Source organism: Bubalus bubalis, chromosome X (genome assembly GCF_019923935.1).
Source record: "Bubalus bubalis isolate 160015118507 breed Murrah chromosome X, NDDB_SH_1, whole genome shotgun sequence".
NCBI lineage: Eukaryota > Metazoa > Chordata > Mammalia > Artiodactyla > Bovidae > Bubalus > Bubalus bubalis.
This window is the reverse complement of record NC_059181.1, coordinates 63,087,290-63,103,757: the sequence shown is the minus strand read 5'-3', so window position 1 is coordinate 63,103,757 and position 16,468 is coordinate 63,087,290. Positions and strand designations below refer to the sequence as shown.

The window sequence follows — 16,468 nt, the reverse complement described above, 5'->3', positions numbered from 1 at the left end:
TCTCATTGCTATTCTTTTTTCTTGCTTTTTAAAGTTGACCTGCATTTGATGTACAATATTATATAAGTTACAGACATACAATATAGTGATTGACAATTTTAAAGTTTAGTTATTATAAAATATTGGCTATATTCCCCATATTGTACAATATATCCTTGTAGCTCATTTTATACATAAGTTTGTGTCTCTTACTTCCTTACCCTATATTTCCCTTCTCCTTTCCCTCTCCCAGGACTTCCCTGGTGGCTCAGGTGGTAAAGCACCTGCCTACAATGCGGGAGACCCGGTTTCAATCCCTGGGTTGGGAAGATCTCCTGGAGAAGGAAATGGCAACTCACTCCAGTATTCTTGCCTGGAAAATCCCATAGACAGAGGAACCTGGTAGGTTACAGTCCATGGAATCGCAAAGAGTACACAACTGAGTGACTTCACTTTCTTTCTTTTTTTCCTTTCTTTCTTCTTTCCCTCTCCCAACTGGTAACCCCTAGTTTGTTCTCTGTATCTATGAATCTGCTTCTTTTTTTAATAAGTTGAATTTATTTTTTAAATAAATAAATTGAACCAACAATTCACTAGTTGGTTGTATTTTTTGCTTTCTTTCTTTTTTGACCGTACCAAGCAGCTTGCAGGATCTTAGTTCCCCGACCAGACCAGGGATCAAACCTGTGCCCCCTGCAGAGGAAGTCCTGAGCCCTAACCAGTGGACTGCCAGGTAATTTTCTATTGTATTTTTTTAGATTTCACATATAAATGATACTGTACTTTTCTTGACTCTTGACATTCTTTCTATAATGATATTGCCTTTTAGAGAAAAGATAGAGTGCTGTAATAAAAGTAACAGATGACAATAAATCAGTTCAGTTCAGTCACTCAGTGGTGTCCAACTCTTTGCAACCCTATGGACTGCAGCACACCAGGCTTCCCTGTCCATCACCAACTCCCAAAGCTTGCTCAAACTCATGTCCATCGAGTTGGTGATGTCATCCAACCATCTCATCCTCTGTCATCCCCTTCTCCTGCCTTCAATCTTTTCCAGCTTCGGGGTCTTTTCTAATGAGTCACTTCTTCACATCAGGTGGCCTAAGTATTGGAATTTCAGCTTCAGCCTAAGTCCTTCCAATGAATATTCAGGACTGATTTCCTTTAGGATTGACTGATTTGATCTTAGTCAGTCAACAATAAATAGAAAATAATAAAACTAGCAAATAACAAATAAAAGTAACAATAACAAAATGCTGTTGAATCAATGGGAAGACTAATTCTGGTTGGGGAGATGAAGACATATTGGAGAAAGTAACATTTGAGCTAACCCTGAGGAATTTTGATCCACGGAAAATTAACATGGTTTAGAAAATAAGCACAGTGCCTGGCACATATGAAAGCCTCAATAAATATTTACTAAATAATCAATTTATGTAAATGAGTCTCCAGTTAGATCTGTGTTTGGGGGAAGGTACATCTGGCAACAGAATGAAGAATGGATTTGAGAGCAGGGGGCCTTCAGAAAGGGAGGCCAGTTCGTGGGTTCTAGTACTAATGGTGATTAGAGGGAATAAAAGGCTGATTTAGCACAGTGGCTGTGGTCACAGAAAGGAGGACATGCCTAGGAGACACACAACAGGAGAGCTGATCGGATTCTCAGGATGAGGAAGGTGGAGAAACTGATAATGACTTTGAGGTCTCAAGTTTGGGTGATTGAAAGGGTGATGATACCATTAAATGAGATACAGACACAGGAAGAGAAGCAGATGCAGGGCAAGATGAGGAGTTTGAAGGTAGCATTGTTGTTCTTTCATTTCTGAAATCTTCTTGTAAGTCAGACCTCCTTGCCAGTCTCCACAGGGACCCAGCTCTAGAAACAGCTAAGGATGGATATTCTGATTTGGATTAGGTCAGAGGAAAGATAGCTATAGATGTGCTCATGGGAGCCAAGACTGCATTTTCTGTCCAGCCTAAGACAGTAGAGCTTTGATAGCAGTTTCAGGGTAACTGAGTCAAGGAAGACGTTTAGCATCGAAGGAGGGGAGGTTCAGACCCTCCACTCTATGAGATGAAACAATTTAGATGAGAAGGTGATTGGGAATGGTGGTGGTGGTGAACAGATCCTTCCCAGGATCTAGGTAGTCTGAGGATTCTTGAGTCTGTGACAATAGTGGATACCCAGCTTTAGTCTCTACCTAACACCACATTACAGTGGTGGTGTTATACCCACAGATTAGATTAACACCTAATCTCCTGGAGGAGTTAGCCTGTGTCATAGCAGACATTCACCACACCCTCCGTAAAGCCCTGGTTTCTAAGGTTCTTTCCACCGGAAGTTATGACAGAAGGAAATGTGTGGGTGGGGAGGGGTAGTGGGTAAGGGGCCCAGGTTCCTGACACAGTCAACACCCAGGGAACGAAGAGTAAGCGCCATGTTGAAGCCACCGTTGCCACTCAGATCCCTCTTATTTCTCCAGCTACCTCTGCTGGGGGTGGGGCTGAACCCAAAGTTCCTCACGCCCAGTGGCAATGAAGACATTGGTGGGAAACCTGGGACTGGAGGAGGTTGGTGAGAAGGGAAGCTGTGGGAAGGGGGGCGCACAGAACCCTGCAACCTGCCACCGGGCATTAGAAGGATGCGGGCAGAATTTAAAAGTACTGTAGGGAGGGCAAGGGAAGGGTTCCTTGCTTCACTCTGCTTCTGCTTCTGACCATGTTGTCTTCTCTTCCCCTCCCCCACTTCACTTTCTCTCCAACCTAGACTTCTTCCTGACTTCGACACCCGCTGGGACCCTCGATGTTTCCACTCTGCCCCTCCCAGAGGTTCAGTGTTTTGTGTTCAATGTGGAGTATATGAATTGCACTTGGAACAGCAGCTCTGAGCCCCAGCCCAACAACCTGACTCTGCATTATGGGTATGAGAAGGGGAGAGGAGGCAGGGGTGGGGGGGACGATGGGGTGGGGGGAGGAGGAGGTGATGTGAAAGACTAGATGTGAAAAGACTGTGTGGGGACCAAGAAAGGGAGTAGCCAGCACCCTAAGCTCTCCACTATTTTCTCATGGGGTAAGTCATAAATCAGCTTAGAGGAGCCGAGGCTGGGCTGTGGAAATCTGGAGTACCCAGGTTTATTTACCTCACTGTTATGCTCCCTTGAAAACCTTCTCTAGGTACAGGAACTTTAATGGTGATGATAAACTCCAGGAGTGTGGCCACTATCTATTCTCTGAAGGAATCACTTCTGGCTGTTGGTTTGGAAAAAAGGAGATCCGTCTCTACGAAACGTTTGTTGTCCAGCTCCAGGACCCACGGGAACACAGGAAGCAGCCCAAACAGATGCTAAAATTGCAGGATCTGGGTAAGTTGGAAAGGAAGGTCAAAGGATATTGTGGGGTATTGGAGTATTTAAAGTGGTGTTATTTCACCATAAGTGTATGTGGCAGAAAAGAGGAGGTGAGGGATAGAATGGAGAAGGGAGGAGGGCTCAGGGGCACTACCTTCAGGATCCTGACTTATCTGGGTCAGGGAAATGACCACACATGCACACATATCTCCAGTGATCCCCTGGGCTCCGGAGAACCTGACGCTTCACAACCTGAGTGAATTCCAGCTAGAACTGAGCTGGAGCAACAGATACTTGGACCACTGTCTGGAGCACCTGGTACAGTACCGGAGTGACCGGGACCGAAGCTGGACGGTGAGTGAGTGGGGATAGCAGCCCAGGTCGAGCAAGTAGGGATAAAGGATTCAATCAGCCAATAGGTATGCTGGTCCCCAGCTCCTGCTCTCTGCTTCTCAGTTCCCCCGCCCACCTTCCACCCTCCTCCTCTGACTCCTTTCTCTCTCCTCATCTTTGAGTTTTCTTTAAGGTTTCCCTACCCATACTCTTCCCAATACCAGAAAGACAAGTAAACAAAAGCATTCAGTTCTGGTCAGTGAAGGTAGCAGTGTGACTTGAATAGTCAAGAGAGGAGGGAGAAACTGAGAAGAACCAGAAGATGATGTGAGATGGGAGTGGGTGCAGCAGTTTTCATTCTCCCTTCTTCTATAAACACCCATCTTTCCCTTACTCTCTTTCTCCTCAAGGAACAATCCGTGGACCACAGACATAGCTTCTCTCTGCCTAGCGTGGATGCACAGAAACTCTACACGTTCCGTGTTCGGAGCCGTTATAACCCACTTTGCGGAAGTGCTCAGCATTGGAGTGATTGGAGCTACCCAATTCACTGGGGCAGCAATACTTCAAAAGGTAAATTGGACCTAACGCATCACCCTGACCCATGAGCCGAGTACCCCAACATTTCTTACACCATTGTCTTTTGCCCTGCCTCCCTACCACTAAGACCCCAAACTTGGTGGCCCATCTCCCCTCACTGTTCAACTCCAACTCCCAGGAAGCAGGATTTTTCTGTGTAGTGTTGGATCAGTGTGTTGTTAGAGTAGGGGGAGTGGGTTGAGAAGGAGGCTGAGGGGGTATTCAAAGGGGATACAGAATGTGTAAGATTTCCCTGCAGCATTTCCAAAAAGCCTGCATGGTAAAGATGGCTTTTGGAACCAGGCAAATGTAAGGTTTAAATCTGCCTCTGCCACTTCCTACCTCTTTGACCTTGGGCACATCACTCACTTTTTTGATTCTGTTTGTTTGTAAAATGGACATAATAATTGCTCCCTGGCCCCTCAGGAGTTGTGAGGATTGAATACACACACATATAGTGTTTAGCACAGTGTCTGGCACCAAGTTGGCACTCTAAATGTTGGCACGTAGTAGGGGTACTACAAATGTTAGGTCTCTTTTCCTTTCCTCTTTTCGACAGAGAATCTTGAGAATCCAGAAAATCCTTCGTTGTTTGCATTGGAAGCTGTGCTGATCCCTCTTGGCTCCATGGGATTGATTGTGAGCCTCATCTGTGTGTACTGCTGGCTGGAACGGTGAGAATTCCAAATCCCAGGAAAATGAGGTGGGGGGTGGTGGTGCTGGGAATAGTAGAGGAGGGTTATTACAGGGTCTCCAGAAGCAGAAGGCGGACAGTAAGGAATCACCCAAGAGGATCACCCAAGAGGGCATGAGGGTGAAAGGAAGATGCAGGCACAGGCAACACAGAATCATTTCATTCCATGTGGGAGAAGGGGGAGAAGGATAATAAAAGAGTGTGACTGATGTGCTCCTACTCCCTCTTTCTCCCTGCTCAGGACAATGCCCCGAATTCCTACCCTCAAGAACCTAGAGGATCTGGTTACTGAATACCAAGGAAACTTCTCGGTGAGAACACTGTCATGCGCAGACTTCAGTGTGTCAACTGCCACCAACTGCCTGCCAGCTAGACAGAGCATGGGGGAAGGAAGGGAGGGGAGAGGGGCCTGCACTAACAGTCAGGATGTGGCCGGCCATTTGGGGGATGGGCTCGACACAGAGAGACACCGAGAAGAACTGATCCTAGATTGGTTGAGGCAGATGGAAACAGTGGTATTGGGGGGCCAGGAGTGTGTGTGTCCCTTCTGTAATCACAGTGGTTGCAAATCAGGAGAGTTCCCTTGGCACAGACCCCTGACCTGGAGATATTTGTCTTTAGGCCTGGAGTGGTGTATCTAAGGGACTGGCCGAGAGTCTGCAGCCAGACTACAGTGAACGGCTCTGCCACGTCAGTGAGATTCCCCCCAAAGGAGGGGAAGGGCCTGGGGGCTCCCCCTGCAGCCAGCACAGCCCCTACTGGGCTCCTCCATGTTATACCCTGAAACCTGAGCCCTGAGGCCCTGGCAAGAACCCAAGGTCCTGGAGCCCTAAACTGTGCTAACTTGCCCTTGTCCAGCCAACCTGGGTCCAATGCTCACCTCGCTGCCCATGGCTGATTTTGAATTTTGTTTCCCCTATCACTGCCCCCTCATTCAATATCTCCTACTTGAGAAATGCCCCTTGGGCCGATCCATGTTTCTCATCTCCCCCAGTCCAGCCCTTCCTTCTCACCATATTGCTTCTGCTGTCCCTCCCTCCCAATTTCCATCTACTCTTCAATTGTTCCAGAAACTAATGAGAAATAAAATTTCTGTTGATAATCATCAAGGATGTCTATTGTTGGGGTGGGGAACAAGGGAAACGTGGGATCCAATGAGGGTGGGAGGCACAGTACTGAGGGCACAAAACAGGAGCCATGGGCTCTGCCACGGCAGCAACGGCTCTACAAATTCCCTAGGAAGGAGCTGCTCCAGAAACAGACTTCACTCTAGGTGTCCTACACTCTTTCTGGGGCCCATTTTAGAGTAAGATTTACCATGCTGCCCTGATTTTCTTTGGTTATTGTCATTGCCCCCATTTTCAACACATTTTTATAGACCCTACCCAGGTTCTTCTCCCCTTAGCCTTCCTCCACCTTCTGCCACACATAGCACTTCTGACCTCATAATCCCTCAGCTGCAGCCTCAGGCCCCACCCCTAGGGATGTTGGCTATCCACAACTGCCCATAGCTCTCTCCTGTCTGCCCAGTCTGGGCCTCCTCAGTCAATGTAATCCATCTGCCTCTCCAGCCCCCTGATCTTATGGGTCCACTTGGCCCCTCAAGGCCTCTAGGACACCCTCCTTCTGCCATGACATATCAAGGCTCTCTTTGAAGAGTGAGAAGATCTTGAGAGCATGTTCATCTTTATCAAACATGGAGGTGAGGGGTATCACAGAGCTGGAGTCTATGTGTAGGGTTGGGGGTGTTGGAGGGGCAGTGGAGGGCACAGGGATGGTGTAACTGGGGAAGGGCCACATGCCCCATCCCGTCTCTTCTCAGATAATCAGAAGTTTCTGGCCAATACTAACTGTTCTGTCCTTCTGCTGCTGCATTATGCCCGCTGTAAAGTGGGGTTGCCTACAACAGGTGAGGAGTGTGGGGAGGGGACTCATGGCCAAGGGTCTGAAGTAGTAGGGTCATCAAGCCTACTACTTCGAGCCCCCAAGTCCTCCTGGTGGCAAGAAGAGAGCTCCTTGAATCCCTGCAGCTTCCTCAGCCTGTTCTGGATAGGATCACTGGCCCCTTTTGCTCCCGCTCCCCTTCCTTAGCTGCCTTAATTACTCTGTGGCCTCCCTCCAGAAACCACCGATTTATGTGATGAAACAGGGACAATGAAGTTGTTTTTTCTAATGAAGACTCCTGGAGACTTTGCCAACAAATTCCTTACAGCTCGAAACACCTACTACATTTGTAAGGTGGAGCGTGGGGCACCAGGTAGAGACTTGGGAGCATTCCCCAGAGATAGAGCAAGGCCCCAAAGCTGGACTGTGAATCCAATCCTTCAAATAAGGGCCCCTTCGACCAGATCCAAATTGACTGTCTCTAGTCAAGCCTAAGAGCATTGCCTTCATGACAATGGTTAAATTAGCACATTCTGTGCCCCCAACCCCCACCCCGACCTGGCTGAGGGGTGGACCCGAGGGGAGGAAATAAGTTACACCAGCCCAAGGTAGTATGGAGTATTAGGGTCCTGAAACTTTGGGCTTTGGAAGAGAGAGGCTGGGTGACGGGGCTGGGTGTACTGCACTACTGTATTCACAGGAACTACAGTTGAGAGTGCCTACAAAGCATTTGTGCCCCTCTTGGAGAACCCAGAACCCAAGCTTATTGGTAAGCAGCATGATGGAGGAAGGAAGAACGTGGAGGGTACTGGATTCAGCTGGGTGATTGAGAATATAGGCTGGGGCTGGTGTAGTCTGTCAGGTAGGATCACAGGATCCTAGGTAAAGGGGTCTAGAGTCTAGGTCCACTTCAGGAGTGGTGCTTGGCTCAAACCAGGTGGATGTGTGTGTCTCACTCACTCCTCCTTGCCATTTCTCAGCCATCTTCTCAGTACATCTCCCTATCCCCACCATCTCATTCCCATCTTTCCCTTCATCTTCTGCTTTTAGAATCTTGGTGTCCTGATTCCCACTGAAAAGAGTAAAGCTTAGGCACCGTTGGGTTACTTCTCAGCCTAGCTTTAGGCCCGGTTACTCCAAGTGATCCTGTGAATGATGGAAGGGCCAGGATGGGTAGGGAAGGTCTCTAGTACTCACAGGTGTGTGTGTGTGTTGGGGGGGGGGTGACTTTCCCTGGTTCCTAGATGCCTTGCGTACACAATGTGACCTCCTGGAGAGGAGTCGAATGAAAATGCTTAGAATCCAAGAAGCCAAGAAAGTCGTTCCAATTGAATCCTCTGTGAACCTCACAGTAAGCCTTACCAAACATGGTCTGTCCCAGGAGCCTCCTTTCCCCACCTGTCTACTGAAGGCTCCTCTGCCCCGGCTCTCTGGGGTGAATTTCCTTCCCAAATCCAACATTCATGCCCAAGATCTGCCTCTCACCTCTTTGGTCCTGCCTTTGGCCCTAGTTTGTAGAAAACTTCTCTGCAGGGGCCTTTTTACTTACTGACCCTTTCCTTTTCCAGTCCAAATCATCAGGACGATCAGATGAAGAGGGGACCACTCCCAGGGCTCCCGTCTTGAAGACCAGAGCGGACTTGGTCAGTAGGAAGGATAAACATCGCGAACAAAATAAAGTGACCAAGTGAGAGCTGCAATGAAATCACTGGCATTTAATGTGAGGTTCCTTCTTTCAAGAAAGACTTCTCCCAATATCGACACCAAGGCTTAAATCTGCCCCAGGCATTGTGGAGGCTCTCAGGATCCGTAGGAGCAGGAGAGGGCAGGGGCAAGCACATGGGTGGGGGGTGAGGAAAGGCAGCGAAGTGTAGTACAATAAGCCTTTGAGGGACAGAGTAGGGGGTGGGGTCTTTTCTGACCAGACAACCTCCCCTTGGGAGGCCTATCACAGCCCGCCTACTCCTGCTGGGGTTAGGTGATGGGATGGGCATCTTCCCTCCCCCACCGTACTCCACCAAGTCCCCGGCTGAAATTCCCCTGCCCCCCACCAGTCTGCCTCTGGGCAGTCCCTATCCCGGCTCCTTCCTTATCCACAGGGGAACAGAGAGGCAGCAGAAACCAGAGCTGGTTATAGGCATTTATTGAATTAATTCATTTATTGATTTGACACACTTCCCCACTCCAATCTAGCACACGAAACAATCTGGGTAGGCCAGGCGCTGACACAGGAAATGATGGGAACCCACAGCAGGGGCGGGGGAGGGGACAATGCAAAGAGGACTGGGGGAGGGACTGCTTTGGGGGCTAGGGTGGAGAATGAGCCCCAGATGGCCTTCCCTAGCAGGTGCTAGTAAACCTGATCTACATTCTCCTCCATCCCTGCTCATTTCCCAGACCCTCAGCCAAGCTCCCCAGCTCCCCCTTCCCTGTTCTGCCCCTCCCCCTGCCTGCCACCACACACACTTCCCCATAACCCCTGCAGTCAGGCAAGGGGAAGAAGGGCAGGGACAGCTGTCTGGGGCCTGGAACAGGGAGGTCTCTGTGCCTAACTTTACCACCCTAAATCCTTCCCTCCTTCTCTTCTCCCCCCTCCCATCCCCTTCCCAGGCCACAGACTCATTCCAGGCCCTAAACTGCACTCTCCCACCATAGCACTAACCCACAAGGGGTCATGAGAGAGTGTGGCTGCACCCCACCACCACACACTCCCAGGCACAAGGTGACAGGATGAAGGCACCTGGCTTAGCTTTTCCTCAGGGAAACTCCAAGCTAGTTCAGCGCAGACCATGTTCTAGACCTGGTCCTCATGGGAGCTCTTCCCTTTGCCCCCTGCTCTCTGCAGGCCTAGGGTTCTCTCCCCTGTCTCCCCCGTGTTTCCAGGAATAATATCTGTAGTGTTTGCATCAGGTGACTATGGCAAAGCCTTCCAAAAAGAAAAAAAACATTCTCCCCATCACTAACACCTTGCCACTGTTAAACATCTCCCTATTACGTGTTTATATTTCTTTAAAGGTTTACAAAAAGCCTTTCTGTTATCTGTAGTCTTCCAAGGGTGATTTGGCTTGGTGAGCCACAGCCACTCCAGGCTTCATACCTTGGCCCTTCCAGATCCCTGTTACACCCCCAATCCCACACCACTGGCCCAAGAGGCCACTGAATAAAAATCTCAAGCTCAATCCAGCCTGGATCAGCTCAGATAAGACTCTACAAAAAATCCTGCTCCCAAAGGCAGGGGTAAGGCCACTGGTGACTTCACATTTCCAACAGTATTGCCCGCCCATGCTACAAAATCTATGGGGTGGGAATGCGTGGGGTGGGGAGCCGAGGATGGCTCCCTAATTGGCACAGTGAGAATAAACCCTCTCCCCTTCCCCTCCCCTCTCCCTCCCCACCCCCCAGCTATATCTTTATAATTTTCTTAGTACCCAGGTGAGCAGACCCTACTCTAGCTCTAAAGCAGGGTCCCAAATTCCCTGGGAGGGGTCAAGGGTAAAGAGTGGATATGGGCACGCCTGGTTCTGTCTCTGAAGCAGGGAATGAAGCTTCCAGCCATGGCTCAGGGATCTGTGGGAAGAAAAAACAGAGGACAAGGTCAGAGGCTCATCTGGGGGCATGACAACTTTCCATCAGCAAGAACCACATTAAGGAAAACAGACAGCCCCTCCCCCATCTCTCCCGTGCTTCCGTGTAGCGGTGAGCGCTGCTGAGGGGCCTTGGAGGTCCCATCTGGAAACTATGCCACTCTAATGGGACGTCCTCCCTCTAATTCCCTGGGACCTCCAGCTACCCCTTGTTCTCAATCTTCCCCTTGCTAGATCACAGGACTAGCTGGACACCTAGGAACAGGAATAGGTTGTGAGATGCTGTCATGACTAAGATGGGCCATACCTGGCTCAAAGTTGAAGTCCAGTCCTTCGTCCCCATCCATGAGGTCATTGATGATGTTATCCATGTCACACTCCAGGTTCTCCATGTATATGTCGAGATCAAGATCCTGAGGCATTCGGTCGTGGCTTGGAGCTTCAGTAGGAGGTGTGAGCACAGGAGCCCCCAGGGGCTTGGGGACCGGAGCCCCCGCCATGACTGGAGGTGGTGCTGGTGCTATCATCGGGAGGGTGGGAACCAGACCGCTGGGGCCTGCAGCCTCTAGGGGTTTAGGACACAGGCCACCCCCCGTGCCTAGCTTACTGGAGGAAGGTATCCCCCCCAGCAGCAGAAGTGTTGGAGCCTGGGACAGAATGGGATCTACCTGGGTCATGAGGACATCGGCAGGAGGTGGTGGCGTATCAGAGGTGAGCAGAGCCTCCAAAGACTGGGAGCTTGAGAAGCACCCTTCTCCTGCTGACAGGGGCCCCTCTGCTGGGCTGAAGAGAGAGGTGCTGTAGGTGTGTAAGGGGCCCGGAACCCCAGGATGCTGCAAAGAGAAGCCAGAGAGGCTGCTCCGAGACAGCAGCGAGTGGGGAGATGTGAGATTGAGCCCATCTAACAGCTCCAGATCTTCTTTCAGGGTGGGAGGGACACCCCCTGCATAGCCACTGGCTGAGGCTGGCATTTCCTCTTCTGCCAGCACCTCAGGCTCCGGCTCCCTGGGGGAGGGCCGGGTGCTGACAGTGCTGGCATTCGAACTGCTTCGTGGACGGAAGGTGCTCCACGCATCGGCTTCCTCTCGGTTTCGAGAGCAAGGGCTGCCTGACCACTTGGCAAAGTGGCCAGCAGGGCTCCTTGGAGTGGCACCTTCACGTGGAGCGGGCAGCACAGCTGGTTTCTTCTTGGGGGTTTTGCTGCGGCCCCGGAGCAGCCTGCTGCTGCTATCCATGGAAGCTGCCCGGCGGCGGGGTGCCTTGCCGCTCTTGCCTCCCTCCGGATTCAGCATCCACCAGGAGCTCTTGCCAGTAGCCTCGTTGTGAACCTTGATGAACTTGCTATGCAGGGATAGGTTGTGGCGGATCGAATTCTGGAGCGGGCAGAGGCAACAAGAAAGGGAGGTCAGTGGTCAGCAGTCCAGTCAAAAAGGATACTGGGGCGTGGCCGGGGTGGGGGGGCGGTCCTGGAGATGCAAAGTTAGTCAAATTCGAGGGGAAAACAGGCAACAGTAGGGGTGGGAGGTAGTGGCAGGGGAGGAGACCACACACAATTCCCACCTGAAGACAAGCTTCTTGGCCAGACCTCTCTGCACAGAGGGCGGGGAGACAACCAGAGCCTCGACCTATTCACAGGGCGCTGCACCCACTTCCCCCTGAAAAGCTCACAGCCCTCTACCGGACCCAAGTCTCTGGGGGCTGCCTGGGGCTTGTAAGCATTGGAAAGACGCACTCCTAGTTCATCAAGAATTAGGCTCCAGTGGGAAAGAGCATTCCACAGCTCCACCCCTTTCCTTGAGTGCAAGCTTGGGTGGAGTTTACAGGACAGTGGCACAGCAGCAGCCCAGGACAGACCCACCCTGTCCTGAGTCAGTCTTCTGAACAGGCTGAGGGGCTGGAACCTTAGCCTGGCTGGTGCTCCACTCTACACAGGGCATTTGGGCCCTGGCACTCTACAGGATTTGCAGATTCCTTTTTCCTTTTTTTTTTTTTCTGATTCCTTCCACTGCCCCCCCCTCCCAGATTCCTTGACACACACCCTCAACTACATTCTGGCCAGGCTTCTCCCTGTGCCTCAAATACACCAGGCCCCTCCCTCCCTCCCTCCCTCCTTGTCCGGAGAAGGAGCTACCCCCTCTCAATTCTACTAGCTTGTCAAGATCAACCTTCAGTCCTTTCGCTTTCCTAAAGTGGTTGCTTGACTTCTGCAGCCAGATTTCTTGTTCAGTATTTTTCATCTGTTCCACACAAAATTTCCCCAAATCTATATTATGTTGTTTATAGTTTCAAGTAATTTGTATTATCAATTGTAAATGCCAGGACATGTTGTCCAGGTAGGCAGCCCTCCTGCAGTGGCCCCCTCAGAGTGCCAAGCTCCCAGTACGTAATCAATATCTGTTGCCTGATTGACAGGTGGCCCTTGGGTGAAGAATGGTGAATCTCCCCTTGAAGCTCCGTCAGCTCTTGAGTGCCTTGGGTACTAGAAGCTCTGTTTTTCCTTCCTCCCTCGCTGCTGATATTCTGCTAGAGATAAGTTTTTTTCCCAGGGGCCCAGGGAGCTGAGATTGGCAGCTTCTTGAACCCCTAGAGCAGCTTATTTCTACTGGCTGCTCCAGGCTAGTTGCACCATCCCTTTGTATCCGCAGGGCCTCCCCCACCCCCTCACCCCCCACCCCCCACCCCACCACCCCCGCACCACCCCACCCCCACCCCACCCCCACCCCTCAGGAACCTCCCTTCTCTTTCTTACCTCCTTTTCCCCACTTCTCGTCAGGAATTTCTGCATAGGAACTCTAAACTTAGGGGCATTTGACCTCCCACATGAAGCTCTTTAGTGTTTAGAAACTTGGGAAGAGCCCAGAGGCCTTGGAGCAACTAGGAGGCTAAGGCTATGGACAGTCAGAAATCACTTCATGTGTTTCAGCCAGATGCTCTAGATAAGGAGAGCCTTTGCCTGGGAAAATATTCTTAAGTGGCCTCTTGCTCCAGGGCTCTCTAGCGAAGAACTCCTTGTCTCCCTGGGACCCTGCAGTAACAGCACTCCAACTACTCTGGCCGCACTAATGTTTTGGGTTCCTTCAGGGAATCACACTTGTCCATCCAGCCTGGGCTCTTAGTAACTAAGAGCCACAGTTACTTCTGGCACTGTGATTTCTACCCCCTCCCCACTCCCCCCTGCTTTTCCAACTTCTAACTCTGGGTCTACTGAGAAGGTTCATTCCCTTCCCTATACTCGGTACCCATGAGTGCCATTTGCTCATCCCCTCTTCTTTAGCCCTTGGAATTACTACCTCCTACAGCCTCTTACTTGGAGAGGTTGGCTCCCTAGAAGCCTACCGTTTTTACCTCTTGGAAGGAGGGCACCTGCTGGTTGCTCCCCAAGCCACCTAAATTACGCCTTCTTGTTCTAAGTGAGTGCCGCCCCCTGGTGGGGTGGTGGTAACCTTGGCATATCACCAGGGAAGCCAGCTCAGGCTTGGGGGTAGGGAGTGAGGGGTGAGAGCCTTGCAGGCTCCAGACTCGGCCTGATTTGGCTTTGCCATCATTCCATGGCAGCGTGGATTAGCAGATAGAGTATATGATTTATAGTTAGACCTGAGTTCAAGTCCTCATTCTATCGATTTTGGCAAGTTTCCCAACCATTCTATACCTTAGTTTCCTAATACATAACATGTGGAATCTCAGAACTGCTGTGAAGATTAAAATTTTTAACTACTTTGTAAATGAAGAAAACCCAATATAAGTGTAAATTCTAAGGAGGGACTACACTCCCACAGCATAACTAACAACTCATGATTATTTCTTCTACCCTGGAAAATGAACCTAAGGGAAAAGAAAAACAGCTGTGCAGGCTGGGTCCAAGGAGGGGAGCTCTTTATGAGCTGCGACTGTGGCGTGGCAGTCTACCCAGAAATAGTGCCAAGGGTCTCAGTCAGCTGTCTTGCTTTCTTTTCTGCCCAACCCCAAGGGATACTGCAGACTCAATCCCTCGATGTCTTATACCTAGAAGAAGACCCTCTGCTCACTCAACCTTCCGTATTTCCTTGCACGCTGGTCTCACCACCTACTGGAGTACAAGGCGTCAGTAGGAGTTGAAGCTCCCTAACTTTGTGAGTCCCATATTTCTCAGGACAATCTTTCGGAGCATCTAGTGCAATCCCTCCTCGCAGTTTCCTCATGGGAAGCCAAGGGAACCCCCGACCTTATGTTCTAAAGTCAGAGCCCTATTTTTTCCCATGAATATTCCTCAACAGCAAATGAAAACTTCCCCCCACAACTTGGATAGCTCCTGACTAGGGAGAGTTTCTCAGCATTATATAGGGTAAACTGAGGCAACCCCTCCTTTTTTTTTTTCTCTTAGTGTGTCAGATCCACTTCCTTCCCACGGGGGTATCACTCTTTACCTTTCGCCAATTCATTCCATCTTCTTGGGTAGCAGAATCCTAGAACAGTACTTCTACCCTGAGGTACTGGGAGGCAAGCAGGGAATCCAAGTAATCCCACAGGAATGGGAGAAAAGGTGTTGGGGTGGGAAGTGGGGGAGGAGGGAAGGCTAGGTTCCTGCAGGGAATCCACACAGTTCCCGCTGTACATAGGATAAAGACTTCTCTGTGGGGATAAGTGTTTTGGGCAGCCCAAGCCAAAGTGCTGGGAGTGTTGAGCAGTGAGCAGAGAATTCAGTTTTCTCCAGGGCAAGGACAATGTCTTATTCATTGTGATCCTTCAGCATCAAGCACCTAGCAGCATATACTATGTCCTAAGTAAACGCTTGTCTAATTGACCGCGGAAGGTGGATCTCTGGGGTAGGGGTATAAAAGGGGAGGCAGAGTAGAAGTAAGGAGACGGGTGGGAACCAGGGGCAGATAGGTATTGAGGGGGGTCATAGTTACCTTCCATCCTGCTGAGCTGTTGCTGTCACCCTTGTCCTTGAAGTAGGGCACCGTGCGGACCATCCACTCATAGATCTGGGCCAGTGTCAGTCGCTTCTCGGGGGCGCTTTCAATGGCCTGGCTGATGAGTTCTGCATATGACTGATTTCCCCAGGCATTCCGGCGGGAGCCTCCCTTCCGAGGACCTGTTACAGCCCCCAGGATCCCGGGCTGGGGACCCCCTGCCGAGTCTGGGAGCCTGGCGGGCAACAGGGTCGGCTGGGTGCGCCCGTCCGAGCGCCCCTCCGGGTGTACCTTCTCTCCCAGACCTGACTCCACCTCGGACGGCTCGGACGGCTCGGGAGCGAGCTCTGGTCGGGGAAGGGGCCAGGTGCAGGAGCGGGGACGGCTCTGGGGTTCGAAGTCGGGATCGAGGTCTACGATCGCGGCAGCCTCTCTGGCTGAATTCTCATTTACTGGATCCATACGTGAAGTTGGACCTCCGCCGCTCAGCGTTCAGAGGAGCCTGCCACAGTCCCTAGCGATGCCTCCCCTCAGGGGGGAAGCAACGAGGGCCAGGGGGCACATTCCTGCCAGTCCTCAGAAAGTCTCGAACTTCCCCTCACCCCTGGATGCTTGATCCTAAGCTGTCCCTTGCACACAGTTCTCCGTTTCTTCTCTGCTACAGGCTGCAGCCTCGGAGCTCTTTCTGAGACACCACCTGTAACCTCCGCCTAGCGAAGGCACTTTTCTCCTAACCTCTCAGCTTCCTGCTCTTTTAAACCTGAGGCTCCGTATCCCCTCACAAATCTTTCTCCCATCACAGAACGCCTCTTTAGCCGCAGTTCCCTCCCCCTTTTAAGTTGCTGCCCCCCGGACACTCCTCCTGAATTTCCTCCACCCGGATCACTGCCCTCCCCCACGCCCCGCTCCCTCGCGTCACTTGCCCCTCCCCTGACTCCCTCTCCCCCCGCCTTTCCCCTCCCCCCCCTCTTTATCGGGTCCAGGTCTCCGCGGCCCCAGCCTCTCAAATTCCCGCACCAATCCCCCTATCAAACCCCCCACCCCCCGCCCCCCGGGTTTCCCTTTTGTTTTGCTCCAAGCAGCGGCCCCCGCCTGACGTCTCTGTTTACCACTCGCCAGGGCAGCCATCTGCGCACGCGCCTGAAGAGCGGGTTGGGAAACCGAGTTCTCTAGTCGTGC

At 51.2% G+C, this 16,468-nt stretch overlaps 3 protein-coding genes across 4 annotated transcripts; 2 read left to right on the top strand and 1 right to left on the bottom strand.

Annotated features, from left to right (window-relative positions):
• The first annotated feature begins 2,371 nt into the window (after positions 1-2,371).
• IL2RG (interleukin 2 receptor subunit gamma) lies at positions 2,372-6,034 on the top strand. Its single transcript, XM_006076369.3, has 8 exons — positions 2,372-2,547; positions 2,744-2,897; positions 3,151-3,338; positions 3,538-3,677; positions 4,067-4,229; positions 4,795-4,909; positions 5,171-5,240; positions 5,551-6,034. The coding sequence occupies exons 1-8, from the start codon at positions 2,415-2,417 to the stop codon at positions 5,725-5,727; spliced, it is 1,140 nt and encodes a 379-aa protein (XP_006076431.1). The 5' UTR covers positions 2,372-2,414; the 3' UTR covers positions 5,728-6,034.
• A 114-nt stretch (positions 6,035-6,148) lies between these two features.
• CXHXorf65 (chromosome X CXorf65 homolog) lies at positions 6,149-8,506 on the top strand. Its single transcript, XM_006076367.3, has 6 exons — positions 6,149-6,631; positions 6,752-6,838; positions 7,052-7,186; positions 7,514-7,582; positions 8,058-8,164; positions 8,382-8,506. The coding sequence occupies exons 1-6, from the start codon at positions 6,607-6,609 to the stop codon at positions 8,502-8,504; spliced, it is 546 nt and encodes a 181-aa protein (XP_006076429.1). The 5' UTR covers positions 6,149-6,606; the 3' UTR covers positions 8,505-8,506.
• Positions 8,507-8,939: 433 nt separating this feature from the next.
• Positions 8,940-16,214, bottom strand: FOXO4 (forkhead box O4). 2 transcript variants are annotated; one of them, XM_006076372.3, is made up of 4 exons: positions 15,287-16,214; positions 11,066-11,770; positions 10,705-10,917; positions 8,940-10,380 (listed from the first exon to the last, which is right to left on the bottom strand). In XM_006076372.3, exons 1-4 carry the CDS (start codon positions 15,749-15,751, stop codon positions 10,300-10,302), a joined length of 1,464 nt encoding a protein of 487 aa, XP_006076434.2. In that variant the 5' UTR covers positions 15,752-16,214; the 3' UTR covers positions 8,940-10,299. The 2 variants fall into 2 exon arrangements, with proteins under 2 accessions (XP_006076434.2, XP_006076433.1); XM_006076371.3 differs by having other exon boundaries at positions 10,705-11,770; positions 15,287-16,213.
• Positions 16,215-16,468: the final 254 nt, after the last annotated feature.

Excerpts from the sequence above, each read along its gene's own strand:
- FOXO4 (XM_006076371.3), bottom strand. The coding sequence starts at position 15,751 with ATGGATCCAGTAAATGAGAATTCAGCCAGAGAGGCTGCCGCGATCGTA. Across the intron at positions 11,771-15,286 it reads ACAGCTCAGCAGGATGGAAG|AATTCGATCCGCCACAACCT; the intron begins GTAACTATGACC and ends TGCCCGCTCCAG.
- CXHXorf65 (XM_006076367.3), top strand. The coding sequence starts at position 6,607 with ATGTTCATCTTTATCAAACATGGAG. Across the intron at positions 6,839-7,051 it reads AGTGGGGTTGCCTACAACAG|AAACCACCGATTTATGTGAT; the intron begins GTGAGGAGTGTG and ends GCCTCCCTCCAG. Across the intron at positions 8,165-8,381 it reads AATCCTCTGTGAACCTCACA|TCCAAATCATCAGGACGATC; the intron begins GTAAGCCTTACC and ends TTCCTTTTCCAG.
- IL2RG (XM_006076369.3), top strand. The coding sequence starts at position 2,415 with ATGTTGAAGCCACCGTTGCCACTCAGATCCCTCTTATTTCTCCAGCTA. Across the intron at positions 4,230-4,794 it reads GGGCAGCAATACTTCAAAAG|AGAATCTTGAGAATCCAGAA; the intron begins GTAAATTGGACC and ends TCTTTTCGACAG. Across the intron at positions 4,910-5,170 it reads GTGTACTGCTGGCTGGAACG|GACAATGCCCCGAATTCCTA; the intron begins GTGAGAATTCCA and ends CTCCCTGCTCAG.